At 44.5% G+C, this 23458-nt stretch overlaps 1 protein-coding gene across 4 annotated transcripts in view; it reads right to left on the reverse strand.

The window, feature by feature from the left end:
• Positions 1 to 7259: 7259 nt before the first annotated feature.
• LOC147615343 (uncharacterized) overlaps positions 7260 to 23458 on the reverse strand; it is a 42463-nt gene continuing 26264 nt past the window's right edge. For 2 of the 4 annotated variants that reach the window (XM_086779425.1, XM_086779426.1), the window contains exons 2-6: positions 8585 to 8671; positions 8326 to 8502; positions 8144 to 8242; positions 7822 to 8067; positions 7260 to 7736 (exon numbers count right to left, since the gene is read on the reverse strand). In XM_086779425.1, coding sequence (XP_086635551.1) covers positions 7452 to 7736; positions 7822 to 8067; positions 8144 to 8242; positions 8326 to 8502; positions 8585 to 8656 — 879 coding nt within the window. In that variant the 5' untranslated portion in view covers positions 8657 to 8671 and the 3' untranslated portion in view covers positions 7260 to 7451. The remainder of the gene's footprint in view (positions 7737 to 7821; positions 8068 to 8143; positions 8243 to 8325; positions 8503 to 8584; positions 8672 to 23458) is intronic. The other 2 variants (XM_086779428.1, XM_086779427.1) reach the window with 2 other exon arrangements.

Here is a 23458-nt window from a genome sequence, read left to right on the forward strand (position 1 = left end):
AGGCACCATCAATGCACGAGCCACCTCTACAATGTGCCTATTCTTCCTCTCGATAACACCATTTTGTTGCGGAGTGTACATGCATGTGAATTACCTCTAAATTTCATGCTTTCTCAAGTACTCAATTGAACAAATTGGAGAAGTATTCTCCCCCTCTATCTGAACTTAGATACTTAACCTACAAACCTGTTTGCTTTATAGCCAATACTCTTAAATTCTAAAAGTGAGTAAATACTTCACTTTTTTCTTTCATGAAAAAGACCCAAACCTTCCTTGTGTGGTCATAAATGAAAGATACATAGTAAACGACATCCTCCAATTGATGCCACCTTTTTTGGCCCCCACATCTAAGTGCACCACATCAAGTGCTCTCTTACTTACATTCCTGTCATGTGGAAATACATTCTTTGTTTGCTTTCCAAACTGACATGCTTCACATACTTTATGCATTCCATCCACCTTAAACTTTGGCAAACCTAGAATAATTTTTAAATTTTGCATAGACTTCAATCATTGTGGTCATTCACTTGACCAATTTTTGAATTCGTTGCTCATTCATATGACCAATACGTTTGTGCCAGATATCTATATCGACCACAACACCTGCACCTTGTGTAAACATAGTAGCTTTCACCTCACGCATGCTTACATCCAAAGTAAACATTTTGCCCACTCTTTTACCTTTTGTAACCAAATTACATTTGTTGTTGAATTCCTCAACATAGCATCCCTAAGGGTTAAAGTGTACTTGCAAACCCTGCTCAACTATCTATCTAATAGAAGCCAATTCTTTGTTATGTTAGGCACATGAAGTACATAAGCTAGGTACCTCATCTTGTCATCCTACATCATAGCCAATGGCACATTCCCAATGTGAGCAATAGGATGAGCGCCGTGTCATTCGCCGTCTCTACATAACCTCGTTTTAAAAAAAATTTGACATCTCTAAACAAGTCACCATGATAAGTTATGTGGTTAGAGTCTCTTGAATCCACATACTATACATCATCACCGTTTGTGGATACATCTAATGTCACATTGAATTCAACATGTGCTACATAAACAACTGCTCATATATATCTTCAACCTGCTTGCTTGAAGATACATAATTGTTTTACTATAACTTGCCACTTTGCTTCTTATGACATTCTGTTGTAATGTGACCTAGTTTGCCACACTAAAAGCAATCATTTGAACCTGATCCCAATTGCTATCTTTGCCAATTGCCTCGGCCTCTCTGGCTCCCCCTACCTTGAGAGACTGACCTCTTCCACCAATGTATGTTTGTTGCTACTGTGAATCTCAATTGGACTATTTGATGTCTATAATTTGATTTCTGAAACGGCGGCCGACCTCTACCTCTACCTTTATCTGATTTTGAGTAGAAGGCTAGTTCTGACGTGTTCTTATTTTGCAGTAAAGAGTCTTTACCCAAAGACTCCTCTTCTATGATTAACATATACATAAAATCCCAAAAGTTGAAAACATTCTCTCTTACAATAATAGAGGTCTTGAATGGCTTATATTCTTTACTAAGCCCATTCAACAAACAACAGATGCTCACCAAGTCATCGTCCTCCACTGAGACATTAATAGATCTAAAGAATTAAACAATATCATTAATATTCAAAGAATACTCATTTATGGACATGTTCTTCTTCATCATTGTATGTAGCCTGTTTTAGCTGCAACTTCCTTGCCTTTGTGTTTGTCTGGAACATCTTTACTAGATTTTGCAATACAACTGCTGGAGTGTTGGCATCCTATATATGCCTTATCATAGTTTCTATTATACTAACTAAAAGCCAATACATGGCTTTCCTTGCACCATAATTCTAGTCTTCGAACACCTTTATCTCTGCTGGAGTTGCGTTCTCTAGAGGCTCCTCATTGTCTCCTTCAACATAATCCCGAGATCCTTTTTCCATCAAGAAATTAGTTTTCTATACTTCCACGCATGAAATTGTTCTTGTCAAGCTTCTCACTAACAATTTGGTTGATATTATCAAACATCTTTGCTTGAAACAACTAGAAATCTGTAAATAGGTAATTTCTATATATAACCTGTAACACAGCAGTATCTATTGTAACTCGTATAGCAATACTTCTGCAAATCTATATGTCACAGTATGTGACCAGAGTACATGTACATACACCCACACAATCAACAATACATGTGCAATCACTATCTAGACACCCAAAATGCACTGCTGGAGTGTAATAACTAGTGTTCGGTTCCAAATTGGAATTTCCCAGGAGTTCCCAAAAACACCTAGTTGTGGCCGAATGGAGGTCGAAACGCACTTGAAATGCAAATTTGGCCATAAAACCACAGTACAAAGTACTACACACCACACAAGCACCTCCACGCCTACAAAGAAAGCTGCTCAATCGGAGATGTATAGCTCCCAAAGCTACCGAGGGGAGGGGGGGTCATACCTAAAAGAGAAGGAAAAGAGATGATGATGCTCTTACCCGTGTACCGCTTCCTTTTCTTTCGTAGCTTCCTTTGCTTGCCACTCAGCTCCTTAGCTTAAACTAGGCTCTGATACCATGAAAAGATTAGGAGAGGAGAGAGAGCTTGAGCTTTTGCAAGTACACACACACACTCACATAAAAATGGATAAGACACACGCAAAGATGGCAAATTGAAATCTTCTTACTCTCAAAATAAGGCTACAAAAGATAATTGAAAATCCAACATAAGTACTAGAGTACAAAATATTAGGAGAGGAGAGAGAGCTTGAGCTTTTGCAAGTACACACACACACTCACACAACAATGGATAAGACACACGCAAAGATGGCAAATTGAAATCTTCTTACTCTCAAAATAAGGCTACAAAAGATAATTGAAAATCCAACATAAGTACTAGAGTACTATGTACAAGCAATTCACAATGTGAACACGCTAAATAGGTGAGATAGCAAGATAAGTATATCATAAGTCAGTTGGACTAGGTAGGTGTAGTCCAGTTGTAGAATCATTGGCAAAGATTCGTCGTGTCACAGCTACCAAACACACTACTGGTGCAAATGTGGAACGGTCACCTAGGCACATCATGAGTGTCAACAGCTTGTGCTAAGGTTGACATCCTAACGTAAGGATGCATGGGATACCTTGGTTAAGATGTACAATATAAGGACCAACAAAGGTAAGAAAGATGCAGTTTTCAAGCAAGAGCTATATAATGTGCAGAGTAATAATATGCATATCAGTGATTTCCCATTGAAAGTTAAAGGGTTTGTATATATCCTCGGATCCATTAGAGCTCTTATTGTTGATGACAATGACTTGGTGTTGGTCACATTGAATGCACTTAGCAAAGAGTATGACCAATTTTGGACGTCTATCCAAACTCGAGAAAACTTCCCAAACTTTGAGAATCTTATAGCCCTTCTTATCACTAAGGAGATGAGTGTTGGGAGTAAATCATCTCTTGAAAATAATAGAAGCAAGCCCTCTACATGGACACAATTAGAGATAGAGGTAGATCATCAACTAGAGGCCGAGATGAAGGCTATTTTGGAAATAGAAGGAAGAGGACACGTTCTAGAGGCAGGAGGAGCAACAACGTGAATCTAATGTACAAATAGGAGGAAGAGGACACTTTCTAGAGGCAAGAGGAGCCAGAGAGGGTAAGGTGGATGACAAAAAGCAGAGTGAAAATAGCATGGAGTGCTATTATCATGGCAAACTAAGTCATATAACAAAGGAATGTATTATTGTGGCAAACTAGGTCATATAACAAAGAACTGCTATAAAATTTAAAATGACATTAAAAGTGGCAAGCTACAACAAGGGAACTATGCATCTTTAAGAAAGCAAGCTGAAGATAGAAGTGAGCAACTTTTTATGATGCAACATAATGCAAGAAACCCTAGAGACGTATGCAACATCATATGTTTAGTTCCATGATTGTATATGCAAGGAACACTAGAGATGTATGATATGTTGATTCAATTGCTTCACCAGATGACCGGTCAACAAAGAGTGGTTTATAGATATGTAAAAAATAAAAAAATAAGGGTATATGAAAAACAGGTACGATATTGTGTATGCTATCGCACCATTGTCTATGCAGGATGACAAACTAAAGTCCCTGATTAATGTACTTCATGTTTCAAAAATTACAAAGGACCTAGGTTTAGGTGGACAAATGGTTGAGCAGGGTGGGTAACACTAAGGTTTAATCCTCATAGATGTTATGTAGAAGATTTCAATAACAAGTGATGCATAGTTATAAAGAGCAAAATATTTGAAAGAATGTTTACATTGGATGTAAACATGCTTGACGTGAAGGCTACAATGTTTTCACATGATGGTACATGTGTGATTGGAGACATTAATATTTAGCATAAGTGTATTAGTCATGTTAATATTCAGTTGGCTAAAAATGCGGACTCAAAGCGTTATTATAGATTTATCAAAGTTCAAAGCAGATGGAATGCACAGAGTATATGAAGCATGCTAATAATTAGGAAAATAGTCTAAGCATGCATTTCCACATGATAAGAATGGAAGTCAAAGACCATTAGATGTGTACATTCTAATGTATGGGGACCAACAAAGATGACATCAATTAAAGGATGCCACTATTATGTATCTATTAGTCATCACACAAGGAAAGTGTGGGTATACTTCATGAAAGAGAAAAGTGAACTTTCTAAGCTTCAAGGCGATGGTTAAGAAGTCCCATACATGGATGCGAGTTTTGTATCTAGCCCTTTGTGGTGGCTGGTATCTTTGGTAACTAATAAACGGATCTTTTTTCCATTAAAAAAAGGCTATGGTTAAGAAAGATACAGGCATGCACATAAAATCCATAAAGATCGGATAGTGGGGGAGAATATTTCTCTAATGTATTAGCGATTATCTAAGAGAGCATGGGATAAAGGAGCAATTCACATGCAGGTACAACTCGCAACAAAATAAGATTGCAAAAAGAAAGAACATGCAATTGTAGAAGTTACCCATGCATTGATGAATGAGAAAGGAATGCTAACACTTGTGCATAATGCATGAGGCTAATGCTTGCATAAGCCTCATTCATTAACCTAAGCCTTATGCATTAGCCATAGGGCCATGGGATGGTTCTTGATTGCAGACATGGACAAACAGGTGTCATGGGCTACCTTATTATGCAACCAACTCTTTGTAGAGATGAAGCATTTGAATCTACAGTCAAGGAAGACAAAAATTGCTCCTTATCTCAGTCTGTTATAACCAATGGCTTGACTACCACAAGCCAAGGGAATGTCCAGAAACCGCTGCTCTTTAGGACTAACCCCTAATTGTAAAGAAGAAAAAGATTGGGACTGGACACATTGATGAAAATGAGGCAAGATAAATGTTTGGCAAGGTGGACTGCTTTTAATTAAGTACAGCTTTATACTATATTTAAGTATCTTTAATAATACATATCAAGTCTTGAAATAATGTAAAGCAGTTTAGTTTTGGTCTTGTGATGCATGGATCTGTCTTTTGACAGATCCAGAAGTCCCAGTGGAGCTAGTAGAAAGTCTGAAGAGAACACAAAGAATACGAGTGGAACTCAGAGAGCCACAGCCACAACAACATCATCTTCTTAACCCTCTTCATCACATAAAGGTAAAGGGCTTGCAGAAAAGATAAAGCATTTAAAGGATTTACAGATTGTCCACGAGTAGGCTCTGGTTTATGCAAACAGAGTTAGTAGTTAGCTCTTGAAGTGCTAATCAGGAGCAGAAAATGATTAAGAAGCAGAAAAAGAATGGAGATCTTATTCAACAACTTCAAAAGAGGATTAAATCTTCAAAAAGGGGTTCAAGATGCAACCAAAAAGCTAGATGAATATGACGAAAGAATGAAACAGATGGAAACATATTTTTCAGCAAGATTAAATAATTGGCAAAGAATAAATATTGTGCTAAAAGATCAGTCTGATTTGAATGCAAAGACAGTTCAAGCACTTGTAAAATGTTAAACATATGTTCAGCATGCAAATGAACTTCTCAGATCGCACAAGATACAAGGTCCTGAAGAATATACAGTTGCTTGTTCATATGGCAGAGGAGAGGCACTGGAAGTTCCTCTGTGTTGAATTCACCACTTCATCGGTCAGTTCCAGCACTAGAGAATCCGTCCAGATCCTACAAAAAATCCAACCCGGAGCCAGACACAACAACGAAGAGTCTCTTGACTCTTTGGCCAAGGCAATCAGACATTCCAGAGAGGTGAAGAACAAGATGCAGATGCAGAACCGGTTGCTATTACTGGAGGCCAACAATTTTAACAATTTTCAATTTTACCGTCTAAACCGTGTCTAATCTCTCTCTCTCTCTCTCTCTGGCATGTCCCTTGCTATGTCTACTACTTACCAGCTACCTAGTGCTAGTTAGCAAAAGGCCCCTTCTAGACAAAGGGCAGCACCTATATAGCATAACAGCAACTGACAGATAGTTACAGCTATATAGCATACTGAACTCAACAAAGGAACAAAAATTATCCCTATATAGAAGCCCCCTTTATATGTAACAAATGCTTACTGCTAGCTAGCTATAACATGTTGCTGGGTAGCATCTGCCTCTAGCTAGTTATAACAGGACCCCTTCTAGCGCATTTGAGTACTTGAAGCCTCTCTTTTTGTAGAAGTTGAAGAACACACACAAATGTTGTTGCATTCAACACGCAAATTTGTCATTTCGAGGATTCATGGAGTCATATGCAGCATGCAAGTGTCAAGCTCCATGGTGTTTCTTGTCATTGCACTTATGACATGTAGCAGCCAACGTGGAGAGAGGGTGCAATGCTTGCATTCATACGTACAAGAGTGTAACTAGTTTGTGGACGATGGCTCTGTTTCAAACTTGCAGTAGAGCTACATAACAGTCTAAAATGTGTGCCTAATAGTAAAGTGCAACAAATGTGGTCCATAAGGATTCAGATTGCCCCCACGGATGGTCTAATCCTCAAGATCTCCTATTTCTTTTCACTCCCCACAGTTCATTGAGGTTCTGCAAGATCTCTTATTTCCTTGGGCTCACATCTCATAAAGGCTTTGCAGTAGGGGCATGACTTGCTGTCTTCATAGGTGGAACTGTTGGGTTGTCATCGTCAATGAGGTGCCTCATAAAAACCCTAGTGGCAGTGTCTATTGGATTGTCCCCTGGAACAAGTTGGGGTGAGGATCTTACACTTCTTCTTTTAGGACCAACAAAGGATGATTATCACTGCACCTGATGTAACCTGCACATGTAGCCTCCCTCCCAGAGGACCCCTTCTGAATTGTTGAATATTTATTACGCTTGCAAGAATCTCATGCTCTTTTGAATGAGATTACAAAGAGTATACTTCCAAAATATTGAAGGTTAGCATATTAATTTTATGTTTATGGGAGCTTGATCAATAATCAACATATAGGAGCAAATCAATTTGATAATGCTGCCATAAAATATGATCTATTCTTTTCTCTAAATTTGTGTCTCGGAGTCGTGGCCAGTCCCACAAGATGCTTCTCTAGTGTCATTTAAGTGCTCATCATTCAACTGCCAGTAGGCTGCTGCCTTCAAATCATCCTCCTGCATTTGTCTGCTGTTCTCTTCATGATTGTACGACGCCATTTTTTTGCCTCCAAACGCCATGTACAATTGATCTACATCGAAGAGCTCTTCCATTAACTTAAGACTTTCAGGGTTGTTGGAGTACACAAACTTCACTTTTTTATAGGTTTTTGGGTCAAGAAAATGCCTCACAACCTGTCATCAAACCTTCCATTAATGTTAACACACTGATAAAAATAAATAAGCTTCAATATAAGTACCACAGGCATTGAATCGCTACCTTCCAGAAAGCTTCGAAGATTCTAGGTGGGTTGTACAGAATCGCATATGCGAGCCTCTCTGGATAGTGGTTTTGTAGAATATTGGCAGTTTCACGGGTAGTTCTAACAGGTACAGCCGTGGCAAAGGACCATCCCGTGAAATCTATCAGCCAGACCATTTGCTCTTGATCGGGTGGCAAATTCAGAAGGGCATTCTCCATTAAGTATACCAAGTGCCGCATCTGACCCTCACGAGATGAAGTATTCTGTGGGCACAGATGATCAAATACACATTACAGGGCCATTGAAAACACGCAACCATTCAGTGTCTAATTTTATCACCTGATTTGCTGGTACCAGCACCAAAACAGTCCTCCCTTTCTTATCAAAGAAATCAGCTCGGTACACTTTCCCCGTTTCACCTTCTTCTGCTACATCTGTCTGACACACATACACATGTACATACCGGCATATTATTCATGCAATGCTGAGGATTGCATTGAAGTACTATTTTCTAAACTCACCCATCGAAGCTCTTCTGGTTTGAAAGCTGCCCTCCAACTGAGAGTCTCTTCAAGCATTTTCTTAGACTTCTGCACATCCCAAGTCCTAGCCCGGAGGTACCGCCTCAAACACGCATCAGAACAGAACTTTCGGGCACGTCCCAGCAACGTACCCAGGGATGCATTCAGCTCATCAACCTGTAACATGGAAGACGTTTAGAGTCACATGTTTACACACATTTTTGCATGAAGAATCCATATTGTAGCTCCCTAACATTACCTTTGCTTGCTCCTCTTCCAAACTATGGGTTTTGACCAAGCCATTAACTTCATGGTTTTTATGCTGCAGCATCCTGATGATGTCCTACTGAATGCCAACTTGCCAACTTGAAGTCAATAATTGACGAGTATGTGAATAGCTCCTTGACACCATCACAAGCCATGAAACAACAAACAATGCCATAGTCCTTTCTTTTATTCAAGTGGTCTGTAGATTATATCATAGATGTCAAGGTTCTAACTCACGCCTGTTATGTACCTGGACACTAATCTATGGATTAGGGAACTAATCCAATGGGGTTAGGGGGGGCCGGGATTAGGAATTAGCAGGCTGATACTTTGCTAGGGTTCCTGGATTGATAAAACAAGCTTAATGGCCTTTTATAGCAAGTTAGCTATCTATGGCGTAGTTATCACTATATAAGTGAGAGCTTGGATTATTATGAGACATAACCACTAACCGTTTGGCTTAGACTAGGAGAGCAACATGCTCATGCCACACATGGTGAGTACGTAGGTTGGCGTGTGGAAGGCCTACAGGTAGGCTTCGGTGGTATGGGAAGCTAGAGTTAGACACGGGCCTATGGGATTGTGCAAGAAGCACTAGCCTTGGCTCGGGAGAGATCAGTGGATGCCGGTCGCAGTTGAGAGGTCAGCTAGCCTATTACCTCATGATTTGGTTTAGGATTAACCTTGGTTTTCAGCTGTGTTTAGGGAGATTCAGGGAGAGATCAGTGGATGCCGGTCGCAGTTGAGAGGTCAGCTAGCCTATTACCTCATGATTTGGTTTAGGATTAACCTTGGTTTTCAGCTGTGTTTAGGGAGATTCAAGGAAGGACTTTCCAGTTGGTATCACAACAACCCTAATGTAGAGGCTGAAGAGGTATGCGTTTCTAGGCGTTGTAGATGTCGCATTTCCCAATATTCCTCGCAACGTTTCTCTTTCTATCAAATTGATGTCAATAGAAGTTGTACAAGGTTTTTGTTGGCGTAAAGGATTGCATGTGTAGGCATGCGTCAGAGGGGATGCAAGAAGTGGATCGCTGCTATTTTTTATGTATGTGTATAACTGTAGCAAGTACCCAACAGAGGGCTGTAGGCAACTAGGGTTTGGTAGGCAAAGTGGCCAAGAGAGAAGAGCCAAGACTGGCTACTGTAACTATTTGGCCCTCCGACCTCTATTTCACATGATGGAACCCTTGCCCGGACACCATACAAGTGGAAGAAGGTATGGGGACAGGAACTGTAAGGTTTGCTCAAGAAAAAGCACCATTCTTGGTCAAAAAGCAAGAAAAAGCAAAAAGTCAAACAGGGTTGACCGCGAGCCAAGGGCACCATTGGAAAGAGGAGACTAAGCCGGACCAAAAAGCTAAAAGCCGCTTTTCCAAAAAGCAACTCCACAGCCAAAGAGGAAGGCTTTGAAGCTACAAAAGCATAAATCAAGAACTTTGGTCCCATATTTGACTATTAATAAAATATTTAAAAGAGGAAAAGCAAAAAGGCAAAAGCAAGGCATGGCAAAAAGCCGGGACCCCTTTCAAGTATATAAGAAGCTTGTATTCCTTTTGATGATAGAGAATAACTCTTTTAAGATCAACTTTGTGGACCAACCTCATTGAGAGAAATTTTGAGGAGAGCAAGAGTAACTCTGGGAAGAACATCTTCATTATCTTCTCCACCACCTTGTGCCTCTACACGACCATCATCTCCTCCTCCTTACGCATGTGCCACACAGCATCGTCTCAGAAACTGCCGCCGCCGCCCAGCTCTGCCTGTGCAACAGCGCCGGCGCCGCCGCCGCCATCGCCGTTGTGCAGCGCCGTCGCCCCCTCTATGCAGCGCCGTCGCCATCGCCACCTCTGTCCGCCAACTGCCCATATCATCCAACATTGGTACCTTGGGTTCAAGAAGCTTCATGAGGGTTTACTTGAAGATTAGGTATTGAGTTCACTTGCATTTTGGACTTGGATTTGCATTGGAACTTGGGCTTGGATTTGGATTGGAACTAGAACTTGGATTGGAACTTGGACTTGGATTTAGATTGGAACTTGAACTTGGATTTGGATTCATTGGACTTGGATTCATTGGATTTGGATATTGGATTTGGTACGAGCCCGGTGAGAGATACTTGTGGGTCATCCCAATGGTGTGCTCGGCATGAGAGATCTTGTGCCTCGACATCCACATCGACTTGGATATCCTACATCGGCATATCTATTTGTTTTGTATTCATTCGTTGATCCTCGCCAGCGTGCCCGTGGATTGTTCTTGAATAAATTCTTGAAAGGGGCCGGGGCCTGTTCCCCGCTCAATGTGGTGTATTGTGCAAGATCCCTATTCCCTTCTCTCTCTCCCTCTCTCTATATATATCTTTATCTCTTGGACATGTGGTTGAGTCTGTCACTGCACGCCCCGCTGGGCTTACAGCTACCCTAGGCGACTGTTGTGCGCAGCTAGCCGGCCAAGTTAGTGCAAGACGCCGGTCAGCCTGGGCAGCCGCTCTGTGCAGCGGATAGACATTAGGGACTCTTGTGTCAGCAGTCATCTCCTGTCTGTATATTACACCAGGGCCTCTGTTGTGGGTGTGCCTGCCCGTTTTTTGGTGTGGAGGGCTGTCGGCTGTCTTCTGATGCTGGCCGACTCTTGTTCTGCTACCCGACCTGTTCTGGTGTCTGGCCGACTAGCTCTTTTTCTGGTCGTGTGCACACATGGTGCTAGTCGTGAGCAGTGGCTGCTGTCGGCCTGTTTTAGATATTCTACTCCCTCCCAATATGCTCGGTGGAGTCACAATAGAAGCATAGCTTTCTTGGCACAATGCTCTTCAAGGTGAGGCGAGTCACCAAGGCTCCCCCACTTGCCATGTCCTTCTATTGCCCTTGTTGTTGAGTCCCAGCTTTGGAACTCTCCCATGTCTCAAGGGTAGTAGCCATACGTACCAAGTCTGCGAGATCTTGGGACGGACTACATGAACCGTTTCAAACCATCCACAAAGAGCTCAACCTGCTCCAACCGTCAGGCGGGTCCCACAGGGCATGAGAGAAGCTTTTGAAACTGAGTTAGAAAGTCGGATATCAATTTTCCCTATTTCTGTGAAAAGCACTCCCATTGCTTCTTCAAGTCTCGCTGGTAATCTACAAGAAAAAACTCCTTCAAGATTGCCTTGCAACAATCGTCCTAGTGCCAAGGGTCAACCAAATGAAGAACCACCAAGACATGGTCGGAGAAAGTGGTGCAAGCGAAGAAGCCCACCAAGTGGGGCAAGGTAGGTGTCACGTGCAACCCGCACTTGGATGCCACGTAGACATATCTGTACAGAAGGTGCAGGACCTGGGAGGGTAAACTGGTCCCATGTGAGCCCACTCCGGGACGAGTCAGCCACGGTTCCATCCCGGTCGTCCAAGGTCAGGTGTGCATTGTCCTGCACATGAAACAGTACCAGTCCGCGCTGTGAATCTCCCTCTGGAATGATGTCAATGAACTCTGTGTATCTGGTATGATACTGGATGCCAAAGCACTGTGTAGACAGTTAGGGTTTGCATTTAGAAAAAGGGGCCAGCCCATAGGGCTACCCCAGGGACTCTTGTGGGCATGGGGAAGTATAAGACAATCCCCATATAAGGGCCAGGAAGGCCCTCGCTGTACCCACCAGCCATGGGTAGGTCATGGGAGGGCTACAGACAGCCCTAGGGGCTTGGCATGGGTAGCCAACTGGTTATCCAGCCATGGGATGGCTGTAGGGCAAGTGTGGGGCAGCCCAAACAGGCTGCCCAGCCTCCAGGACAGCAGGCGCACAGTGCCCAGCCTCCTTTGCCCATGCCCCTAAGTGCCCAAGACTATCATGCGCAGCATGACTAATAATAGGCTTTTAGATAGCCGACTGCCTTTTAGCCAGCCGACTGCTGTCCAGAAAGGGTATAAATACCCAGCCCACATATCATTCTATTCATCTCATCATTTGCCAAGTGCTGAAGCTGAAGCAAAGGCCAGGACAGCCTAGATCAAGCTAACGCAGAAGGGGTGAAGGATTGAAGGTCAAGGGCAAAGATTTATCTCAGCCAAGAAGGTTCAATCAGTCTTTTATTTCGGTATTTTACATCATTCTAATAAAAGCAAATACACCATTCGTGGTGGGGACCCTACAGAGGGTATTCGGGACCCAATACTGTGTCCTCTTCTCCCTCTCTCTCTCTCTCTCTCTCTCTATTTTTCTGCACATCTATATTCAGTTTTGTGCGTTAACTTCGTCGCGACGAGTGTGCTGATTTCTAAGCATTTAAGTTACCGATCTCCCCCGAAGCTTCCGCATGTTACAGTGGTATCAGAGCCTAGTGTAAAGATTCAGCAAGAAACCAGAATTTTTTCTCGCTTGTGTGGTTGGTTTTCAGACTCCAGTGGACTACGAGGTGGATTTCTGAATTTCAGCTCTCCATCTTCCCCCTTTTTGATGTCACCTTTGCGGAGGAGGTAGGAAAGTGCCAACTCCCTTGGCTTCTTGCCCACTTCTCATGCCATGGACTCAAAAGTCACGTCTACCATTGCATCAGGCTCTTCTTCTTGCATGACTGTCTTTCCTCGAGACAGTTGTCCCTTTGATCACTATCATTTACCCTTTCAAGGGGCTTGTGCCTTCCTTGTAGAGCATCACAACCACGCGAGGCACTTGATGGGTCCCTCGAATTAGGCACTTCCAAAGGGTTGCCTTGGCTGTCCATTGTGTTAAGTGTGCTAGAAGCGGGGTGTCCAATACACAGGTTCATTTCCCCACTAAGAAGAGGGAAACTACCGTGCTCTGATACCAATGAAACCGATCCCGTCAAGTGGGAATAGACTCCGTTGGACACCGACACGCGTAATAGCACAACTTAATATCACAATTTGAAATGGACAACTTAAAAAACAACTGCAAATTGAAATGAAATAGATGGACACCAGCACTGGGGCCAGAACGGGCCGACCCCCCCCTCAATATATGACATATTATTGGGAGTATTTAACAAATACAATGCTCCATGGGTTCATTGAACCAGATGATGTCCATGTACATATGAATACAGTACCAAACAAAAAGGCTCGAAGTAGATGTTCGAAGTAGAGCAACCACTTGAGTGGTCCAGTCTCTACGGTCCTGTGCCTTCACTAGACTCCGCAGAGAGCGCCCCACTGGTGTTCCAAGACCACGCACAAACAAGCGCTCTTGTACTAACGCCTGGCTCTCCCGATCTCAGCACCTTTGGACCGTGGTTCTCCAAAAGCTTGGACTACCCGGCACCGAACGGGTGTTAGCCATAGAGAGAGAATCCTTTATCAGATTTACAACAAAGTTCTTTACTTAAATCTGAATTCACTTACTTGTAGCTCGCAGATGGAAGACCAATACCCGAGGTGTCTGTGTGCAGCTACTAGTGGTGGACACCAGGGCGCAGCAGCCTGTTGAGGAGAAGAAGGAGGAGCTACCTGTGTTGAAGGTGTAACCACCTAGGAGGTGCAAAGCCACCTGTGACCACCTATGGAAGGGAGATGCAACCACCGATGGGAAATAAGTACAATCGCCTGTCGGAGGAGAATGGAGCAGCCGCTATGTAGGGAAGGCAGCCGCCTGTATGGGAGGAAAAGCATGTGCAGCCGCCAGCTGTAGGAACAACAGCCGTCTGGCTACAGTGCACAGCCGCCTGCTGTGTAGTGGGCAGCCTGCTGGAGGACAGGCGCAGCCTGCTAAACAGAGGGAGCCGCCTTTGCTGCTGAGGTGGTGGAGATGGCACAGTTCACTGGACAGAGGGAGCAGCGCCTACTGGAGATGGAGCATGCACAGCCTGCCGCAGCGCCCGCTGGAGAGGTGGGCACACAGCCGCCTGCAAGAGGAGGCAGCGCAGCCTGCTGGAGATGGACAGCAGCTTATAGAACCGCCTGGGTTCAGTGGAGAAGGGGCAGCCTCACGCAGCCTGTAGAGGAGAGGTGATGGAGGCGCCCAATCGCTTGCAGTGGACAGGTGCAGCTGCCAGCCGTCTGTGGAAGAGGAAAAGGAGCAGCCTACTGGTGAACACGCGCAGCCTGCTGGACAGAGGGAGGTGGCACAGCCTGAAGAGTTGGAGGCGCACGATCGTGAGTATTGGGGTGGTCGTGGTGCTTTCTTTTGTAGAGGTTGGAGAGAAATAAACAACCACAGCTGGCCGGCTCCCCAAGATTGCATGGGGGTGGCCAGCTTCATGGTGGTGTGGGTAGGTGACCATGCACCCACCCCCAGACACACAAGAGGTTAAGTGTGGCTCCCCACCTTGTTTTTTTCATATGTGGGTGCCCACTTTTTAAGTGAATGTGAACATACAACCTTATAAAGCAAAAGGTTAGAAATAAAACTTTTACACCAACAAGTGCAATACACTTACCACCTGTTCACATGCAACAAAACTTGTCAGAAGACAGAGCAAACTTCACGACTCACTGGCAAGCGTCCCCGCTCAGTTAGTAACACGTCAAACAGGCAAACACAAAAATACAAGTCATGCGAAAACAGTTTAAAACATGCAAAACATGAGTGCATGTGCAAATAGTATCATGGACATATCTCCCGTTCATGGAACAAGTACAAAATATTTGTCGGGCACAAAAATGGCACGACATAAAACATAAATCCTGGTCTTCCTATGGAGTGACAGTCCCATAGGTAAAACACGGTTCCAGGCATGAGCCTCCCTATGGAGTGACAGTCCCATAGGCAAGACACGGCACAAATACTAGCTCTTCCATGGTGTGACAATCCCATGGATAGAACACAGTCCAGGTCATACACGGGTGGCACCAGTCTGGCTCACGTCCATACGACACCATCCTGCTAACACACGGGTGGCACCAGTCTGGCTCCCGTCCATGTCAAGCAAAAATACTAGCCTCTTCACATGAGACACCGGCCTGGCCTCAAGTGAACGAGACACAAATCTAGAGATGGACCAAATGGTCGGCCAATTGGTGATAGCCGATGTTGACTTGCAAGACGAGGTGTATGTTGAGCAGCCTCCACACTTTGAGGTTCTGGGTTCAAAGGGGGTGGTTTACAGATTCCGAAAGGCCTTCAATGGTCTTCAGCAGGTTCCCAAGACTTGGCATACCAAAGTTACAGTTGATGATCCTTGTGAGTAGGTTGATGCCTCCTTGTATCGGAAGCAGTTTGGACACTGTTTGGTTCATTGATTTGGTTGCTGAACACCAGATTGGACTTGAGCTTCCCAGTGGGGCTGTTGGGCTCATTCATGCAGACGCCTTTGAAGACTCGTTGGGACGCAGGATTGCAGATCTTGCGGTACCTGCAGGGTACGAAGGATCTTGGACTCTTCTATGACACTAGAGGGAGAACGACGGATGGAGTCCGACTCCAAGGTTGGAGTGACTCAGATTGGGGAAGAGATCCAAACACAAGGAGATCTACATCAGGCTATGGATTTACCCTTGGCTCAGGAGCTATTTCATGGAGCAACAAGAGGCAGCCAACTTTTGCCTTGTCGTCTACGGAGGCAGAGTACTCGGCTGCTTGTGGTACTGCTTGCGAGGTGGTGCGGTTGTAGAGGTTACTTGGCGAGATTGGTTTCTACTGGCGGAACCCACGATCATCCAGAGTCACTTTGTTCATGAGAAGTTTTTTACTGATGACATCTTGCTAGAGTTTTGTTCAATGGAGGACAATGCGGCGGACCTCTTCACGAAGTCTCTACCTCAAGCTATGCTCCGACAGCACTCTAGCTCACTAGAGTTGGTTCCACAACCAAGGGCTGAGAGGGGGTGTTAGCAATCATCTCATGTCTGTACCATAGTGCTCACACAGGGCCTTTGTTGTGGGTGTGCCCGCCCAGGAGCTCTTATCATTTTTCTCATATTTTTTCTTAGTTTTTTGGTCGTGGGGCAAATTTTGTGCTGGCCGACTCTACCTGTCTAGGCCGACTGGATTATGCTAGCCGACTTGCTATGTTTTGCAGTCGTGGACATCCAAGGTGCTGTCGGCTGCTTTTAGGCTGGCTGACTAGCACTGAGGGGTGAAATAAACCCCTAACCCCCCACACCTTTTATTGTACCGGATCTTGTATATAGCAGAGTTTATACAGCTTCTCTCTCTCTCTTCTCCGTTTGCTCTTCTACGCTCAGTTCTGTGTTCAGATTCAGGCTGGTGGTTCTCTCTTGCGTTTGCTTGTCTTCAGCATAGAGTCCTGCTATGTGTGCTCTCAGCTTTTTGTCTCATATCCGTTGCGTATTTCGATAGGCATAACTCTCAAGTTTTCATCATCATTTCATCCACAGACAGATGGGCAATCGGAAGAGGCCAATTCCACAGTGTTAGATCTTCTCAAGTGCTATGTGTCAGAGCAAAAAGAACAATGGAAAAGTATCTTCCTTTAGTGGAGTTCGCTTATAACAACACCGTCCATACCTCGACGGGCAAGGCGCCTTTTGAGATTGTGGAAGGAGGGAGGAAGGTACCACCCATTTTGCACACAAAGAAAAAGATCTTTCAGGCTGACCAGTATGTGGAGAGTATGGACGAAGCTTACAAGAGAGTTAAGTTGGCACTCCAAAAAACTCAACAAAAGCAAAAGGAGGCAGCAAATCATCAAAGGCGTGCATTAGAGTTTGTAGTAGGTGACTGGGTTCTTTTGCGTTTTGAAAAAGTCAGGCTCAAGAAGATGAAGGGTAAAGAGCGCCTATTCCCTAAGTTGAGCATGCGCTACTATGGACCTTTTCAGGTATTGGAAAAGATCGGTGAGGTGGCCTATCGTTTGAAGCTACCAGATCACTGGAGGATTCACAATGCATTTCATGTGAGTCTTCTTAGACCTTTCCGAGCGTATGTGCCTGAGGATGTATCAGAAGAGGATCAACCAGAAGTGGAGGAACTTGATGAGGTTCTTATTCCCAAGCAGATATTGGCACACAAGGAAAGAAAGGTACGAGGTAAAGTTTCCCATCGCTATCTTGTGAAGTTCAAGAACTATTCACCAATGGATGCAAAGTGGATGGAGGAGGGTGACTTGGCATATTCACCTCAAGTATTGCAGCTTTATCTTGATGCCTTCGAGTTAGAGCCAACTCTTGATGCGCCTCATTCAAGTTCAGTAGAGCATAGGTCTGGAGCATTGCCTGATGCTCAAGATGGGGGTAGCACCTCTGCTCCCTTGTTACAGACAGGCTCGAATGTCATCTAGAGGTCGCCTCGTGCAGCTTTTGTCTCATCCGAAGGTACTGACAGCTGACAGTACATCTGCTTATGGCACTTCTATGATATATGTGTACTAGTCACATTGGATGTTGTGGTTATGTATGGTTCACAGTGGTATACAACTTGGACTATTATTACACCATTGGTTTGCAGTGAATGTTGTGCAACATATGTATGGCTGAGAGAGATTGGGACGCTGATGTTGCCATATTGTACTTTTCACTTTCTTTTGGATCACATGGCTGATATTTTGCTGTATGGGCAATCTTCGTTATCAATGTGATTCCGCTTTGATGTTTTGTTGTATCACCAGGATGCAATCGAGGATGCTTGCCATTTTTCAAGAGGGGGGTATGTCACGGCCCTGTGTATTTTTGGCAGTTCGTCACGTACAGTGTATCCCTGGCTGGAGGGTGTGGGAAGAGCCAGTGAACAAGTGAACATTGGGCATGGTGGTCAGTTTGCAGGACATTTGTTAAATGTTCACACTTGGGGTCCAAGGTGACACTAGGAATTATTAAGGGTCCTTTTCATAACCCCATGGGCGGGGACAAAGGTTTAAAACCATTAAAAGAAAAGAACACCTTTTTTTTTGGGTGGATCGTGGCCCCTCTGCTATTATTGGAGTAAACGCTTCTTTTGGAGGAGGCTGCAGCACGCTGGCTCTCCCTTGGCAAAAAGCTGGCGGGCTGGACTGTGTTGGCCTCTTTTTCTCTCTCTTGTGAAAAGCGGCGCAGGTCTACAGGGAACAACCGGACTGCAGGTTGTGCTGGACGGTGAGCAGGTTTCTCGTGCTTCTCTCTCTCTCTCTCTCATGGAAGCAAGCGATGGGCTGCAGGCAGCTGCAGGAAGTGCACAACTAGGACTGAACAGGGCATGAGAGGCTCTCTTGGAAAGAGGGGACTGCAGGAGAAACAGGGGCGTACACGTGGGGACAGCTCTCTCTCTCTCTCTCTCTCTCTCTCTCTCTCGTTGCGTGCTCACGATCGAACAGGTGGTGTTTGAGTCTCTCTTTTCACTGGCTCCTAACTGTCTCGGAGGTGCTCCTCTGGCCCTTTGTGAGAGGAAGGGTTTGGCAGTTCGGAGGGTGGAAACAAGGCAACCTGAGGAACAGTTTTGGATGAGTTTGTGGGCTGATGTGTGGCTGTGTTTTTCACTGCAAGTAAGGGCAATTTGGCTACATTGTTCGAGGCCTCATGAATGTATTTTCTTGGCATAAAGGGATGCAGGTTTGTGTATTGGAATTAGCACAAGACTGTGCGGGACTTCTATGCTGAGAAGATCAGAGGTGTGAACATCTTGGGCATTCTATTACTTTCAGCCATGCTGGGCCAAGTTGTACTCAGTTGGACTCTTCCTTGAATGTAAATAAAGAAGTACCAAAAGGGGCGCCAAGCTTTGGGGCCGTCGTCGTTTTCTTGTAGGAGCGCTCTAGCTCCCTTTTGTCTGTTTTCTTTGCTGATTTACAGCTGTGTTAGGGTGACAGTTAGCCTACCGCACTTTGGCTTCTACTGAAGGCCGGTTCCATACACAGTGTGTGGGAGAATTAGGGTTAGAGTTATTGTTCATGTGTGGGAGACATACACAGAGAGAACAAGGGAGAGAGAGAGAGAGAGTTGTGGGGACAAGTCAACTCATCGGAATGAGTGTGTGACTCCCCTATCACACATGTATATTGCACTAGTACACATAGTGCACTTAGTACATTAAAAGTACTAAGTGTACTATGTACTATAACTTATGGGCTTGTACACACTATAAGGGTGGGCATTATGCCTTTACCCCAACAACCTCCCACTTAAAGGCAAAGTGCCCTTAAATGAAGGAAAAGAAAAAAAATCAGCATGTACATGATAATATACAAGGCCATAACAAGGCTGAAACTGGCCTCATCCAATGCCCATCAAGTGTCTGCAATGAGCAAACCGCTCCGGAGGCAAACTCTTTGTCAACAGATCAACCGGGTTGTCATCCATATGAATCTTAACAAGCTGAATTTGCTTGTTCTCTATCACCTCTCTGATGAAGTGATACTTCACATCCACATGCTTCGTCTTTGCATGAAAGACAGGGTTCTTTGCCAACTGGATGGCACTCTGACTGTCACAATGCAACAATGGAACATCCCCTGTATAACCCAAATCAACCACTAACCGAAATAGCCATAATGCCTCCTTGCAAGCCTCTGTGGCTGCAATATACTCGGCCTCTGTAGTAGATAAGGCTGTGCACTTCTGCATCCTGGATATCCATGACACAGCACCTCCTGTGAATGTAAACACATAACCGGTAGTAGACTTCCGGTTATCTGGATGACCGGCATAATCCGAATCCGTGTAACCATGCACTAATGCATCCTGTTTGCCAAAACAAATGCACATATCCTGTGTGCCCTTCAGGTATCTCATGACACCTTTCACTGCTTCCCAATGCTTCTTGCCAAGGTTGGCCATGTATCTAGAAACCACTCCCACTGCAAATGCAATGTCCGGCCTAGTAGCAACCATGGCATACATGAGACTGCCACAAGCTGAAGCATACAGAATCTTGGCCATATCAGCCCTGTCACTATCCGACTGTGGGCTGTCCATAGCACTGAGTTTCACATATGGAGGCAAAGGAGTACTAGTCTTCTTCCCCCCGTCCATATTGAACCTCTGCAAAACTTTGCCAATGTATTCCTTCTGAGACAAATACAACACATGCTGATTTCTGTCCCGAAGTATCCGCATACCCAAAATGTGATTTGCATCACCCAAATCCTTCATATCAAAGGTTTGATGCAGTCTCTGCTTCAAGGTATCCATCTCCTTACGAGATTTCCCGGCAATCAACATATCATCAACATACAAGATGAGGATCAATAGACTGCCATCCAAAGCTTTCTTGGTGTATAAGCAGTGATCTATGTCACTTCTCCTGAATTTCTGGGATTTCATGAATGTATCAAATTTATGATACCATTCCCTTGGTGCCTGTTTGAGCCCATAAAGACTCTTTTTCAGCTTGCATACAAGCTTCTCCTTTCCACTCACTGCATAACCCTCTGGCTGCTGCTGCATATATATCTCCTCATGGAGATCACCGTGAAGAAAAGCAGTCTTCACATCCATCTGAATCAAGTCCAGATCATCATGTGCAACCAAAGCTAACACAGCTCTAAGTGTGGTCATTTTGACCACTAGAGAGAAGATCTCATCAAAGTCCACACCATATTCCTGCTTGAAGCCCTTAGCCACTAGCCTGGCTTTGTATCTTGGCTTTGCATCTGGTGCAACTTTGAGCCTGTATACCCACTTGCATGGCAAAACCTTCTTGCCTGCAGGCAAATGCACCAACTTCCATGTTCCATTTTTGTGCAGAGAATCCATCTCTGACTTCATGGCACGCTCCCAAAGAGCCTTGTTTGCCCTCTGTAAGGCCTCCTTGTAACATGAGGGCTCCCCACAGTCTGTAAGCATCAAGTAGTCAACCCCTGGAACAAACCTGTCAGGGGCTCTGGAGGGTCTAGTGGACCTCCGTACCCAATGACCATCATTTGCAGGTTGCTGTCCAGCCTGCATATCACCCATTGGTGGCTCCTGTTCCATGCCATAAGGCTGAAAAATCATGCCCGGTATTTCCTCTAACTGTGGTATATCCAAAGGGATATCTTCTGCCATCTCTGGCTGTCCATTTGGACCATTTTCAGCACCATTTAAGGGCTGGTTTTCCTGCTGTAATGGCTGATTTACAGCCCTTGGTTGTTGTCCATGATGTCCATCATCATCAAAGATGACTCTGCCAGGCTCCTATTGCCTTGCAGGCTCCTTATACATGCATGTTTCATCAAAAATGACATCATTGCTGCGTATAATCTTTCTATTCACGGGATCCCAAAGTCTATACCCCATTTCACCTCTGTCACCATATCCTAGGAATATGCCTTTGTGAGACTTAGGATCAAGTTTGGTGCGCATTTCCCTGCGTATGTGCACGTACGCAACGCAACCAAACACTCTTAAGTGCTTGTATGACGGAGGCTTCCCTGTCCATACTTCCTCTGGCACTTTCCCACCAAGCCTCGTGTTAGGTGACCTGTTTATAAGGTGAACGGCTGTCATAACAGCTTCAACCCAAAAACCATGAGGTAATGCAGCATGTGACAACATAGAACGGACCTTCTCCTGAATGGTCCTGTTCATCCTCTCTGCTGTCCCGTTTTGTGGAGGATTGTTGGGTTTTATGCTGTGTATGCACCCAGAGGAGTGCTAGTGATCATCAGTAGATTACTGGGGCACTTTTTACTTCAGTTAGTGGAGGTTTTTTCCCCAGTTTAGTTCAGTTTCACTTATATGCAGTTTATAAGTGTTTTGGTCCACCCGGCACATTTTATGGCCGGACATGTGAACACTTATCTTTAGGGTCACTATTATGTGGCTATTGTACTTCACTTTTATCAATCAAGCATATACTGAAGTCGTGTTCTCTCTCTCTTGGTTTTCCACGCCTGCTTGAAGCTCCTGTAAACCCTAACCCTAACACCCATTGCCTTCAATTGGTATCAGAGCATTGAAGCTCTGCCCTACTCTGCCCGTTACCTTTCATACTGCACTGCTCCGTACATGTTATCGCCTGTTTCCATCAACTGAAGGTACAGTCGCACAGCTCCGTACAGTGTACCTGCACCAGTCCGTACACACCTGCGCAGGGCAGTACTGCTCCGTACATCTGTGCTTCCGTACAAGACAGCGCCGCCTTCAGTACCCGTACTGTACCTGCAGCGCATGTGTATACTGTACCTGCTTCGAATGACTGCGCCTGTCAGCGCCTGTACCTGATACGTACATCTGAACCTGCAGCGCACGTGTACCAGTTCGAACTGCAGTGGTCGACTGTATTAAGTCGACTGTAACTGTACCCGTGGTACCTGCCTATAGTGTACCTGCATAACCCGACTGTACCTGTCTGCAGTGTACCTTCACAGTACCTGCAAAGAATATCCCAACAGTCGCCTTCAGCACTGAAAAGTACAACTCGACTGTACCTGCACAGTACAGTCAAATGTACTTGCTCTTTTGGTGGACTGTACCTGCAGGAATACCACAAGCTAATCAGTCATTCAGTGGTAAGCATTAAAATTCAGTTTTTGGGCATTTTTATTTTCTCTGTGAAAATATACAGGCACAACAGGCAGATTTTCTAGCAAGGAACTATACAGGTTTTTTGCACAGTTTGGGTGCAGCAAATTTGGGCATTTTTGGGGCATTTTGGCATTGTGTACGCCATTTGCTGCTCTACTCAGTCATAGGTGCATTGAGCTGCACATTCAGAGGATTGATAGTGCAGGCATATTTGTGTGAACTGTATTCAGTGGAGTACAGTTATTATCAGGGTTTCTGCTATTGGGTTTTTTGATAAACAGGTACAACATTGTGCGTAAGCATAATGGCAAATCAACAGCAAAGTGATGTATTCACATATTTGTCTAAGGAAGACAAATTGGATGGCACGAACTACTCCTTGTGGAGTTTTATGCTGAAAAATGTGCTTGTGGCAAAAGGTCTTTGGGATTTTGTTAGTGGTGACGAACCACGTCCAGGTCCATTGGCTCCAGAGACTCCTCCCCAAGGGGGTGCTCGTGGACGAGGACAACAGGTACAGGCTCCAGAACAGCCATTGCCTGTTCAAAGAACA

The sequence above is a fragment of the Cibotium barometz genome, chromosome 40, assembly GCF_041138505.1.
Source record: "Cibotium barometz isolate CiBa-2024 chromosome 40, ASM4113850v1, whole genome shotgun sequence".
NCBI classification, from domain to species: Eukaryota; Viridiplantae; Streptophyta; class Polypodiopsida; order Cyatheales; family Cibotiaceae; genus Cibotium; species Cibotium barometz.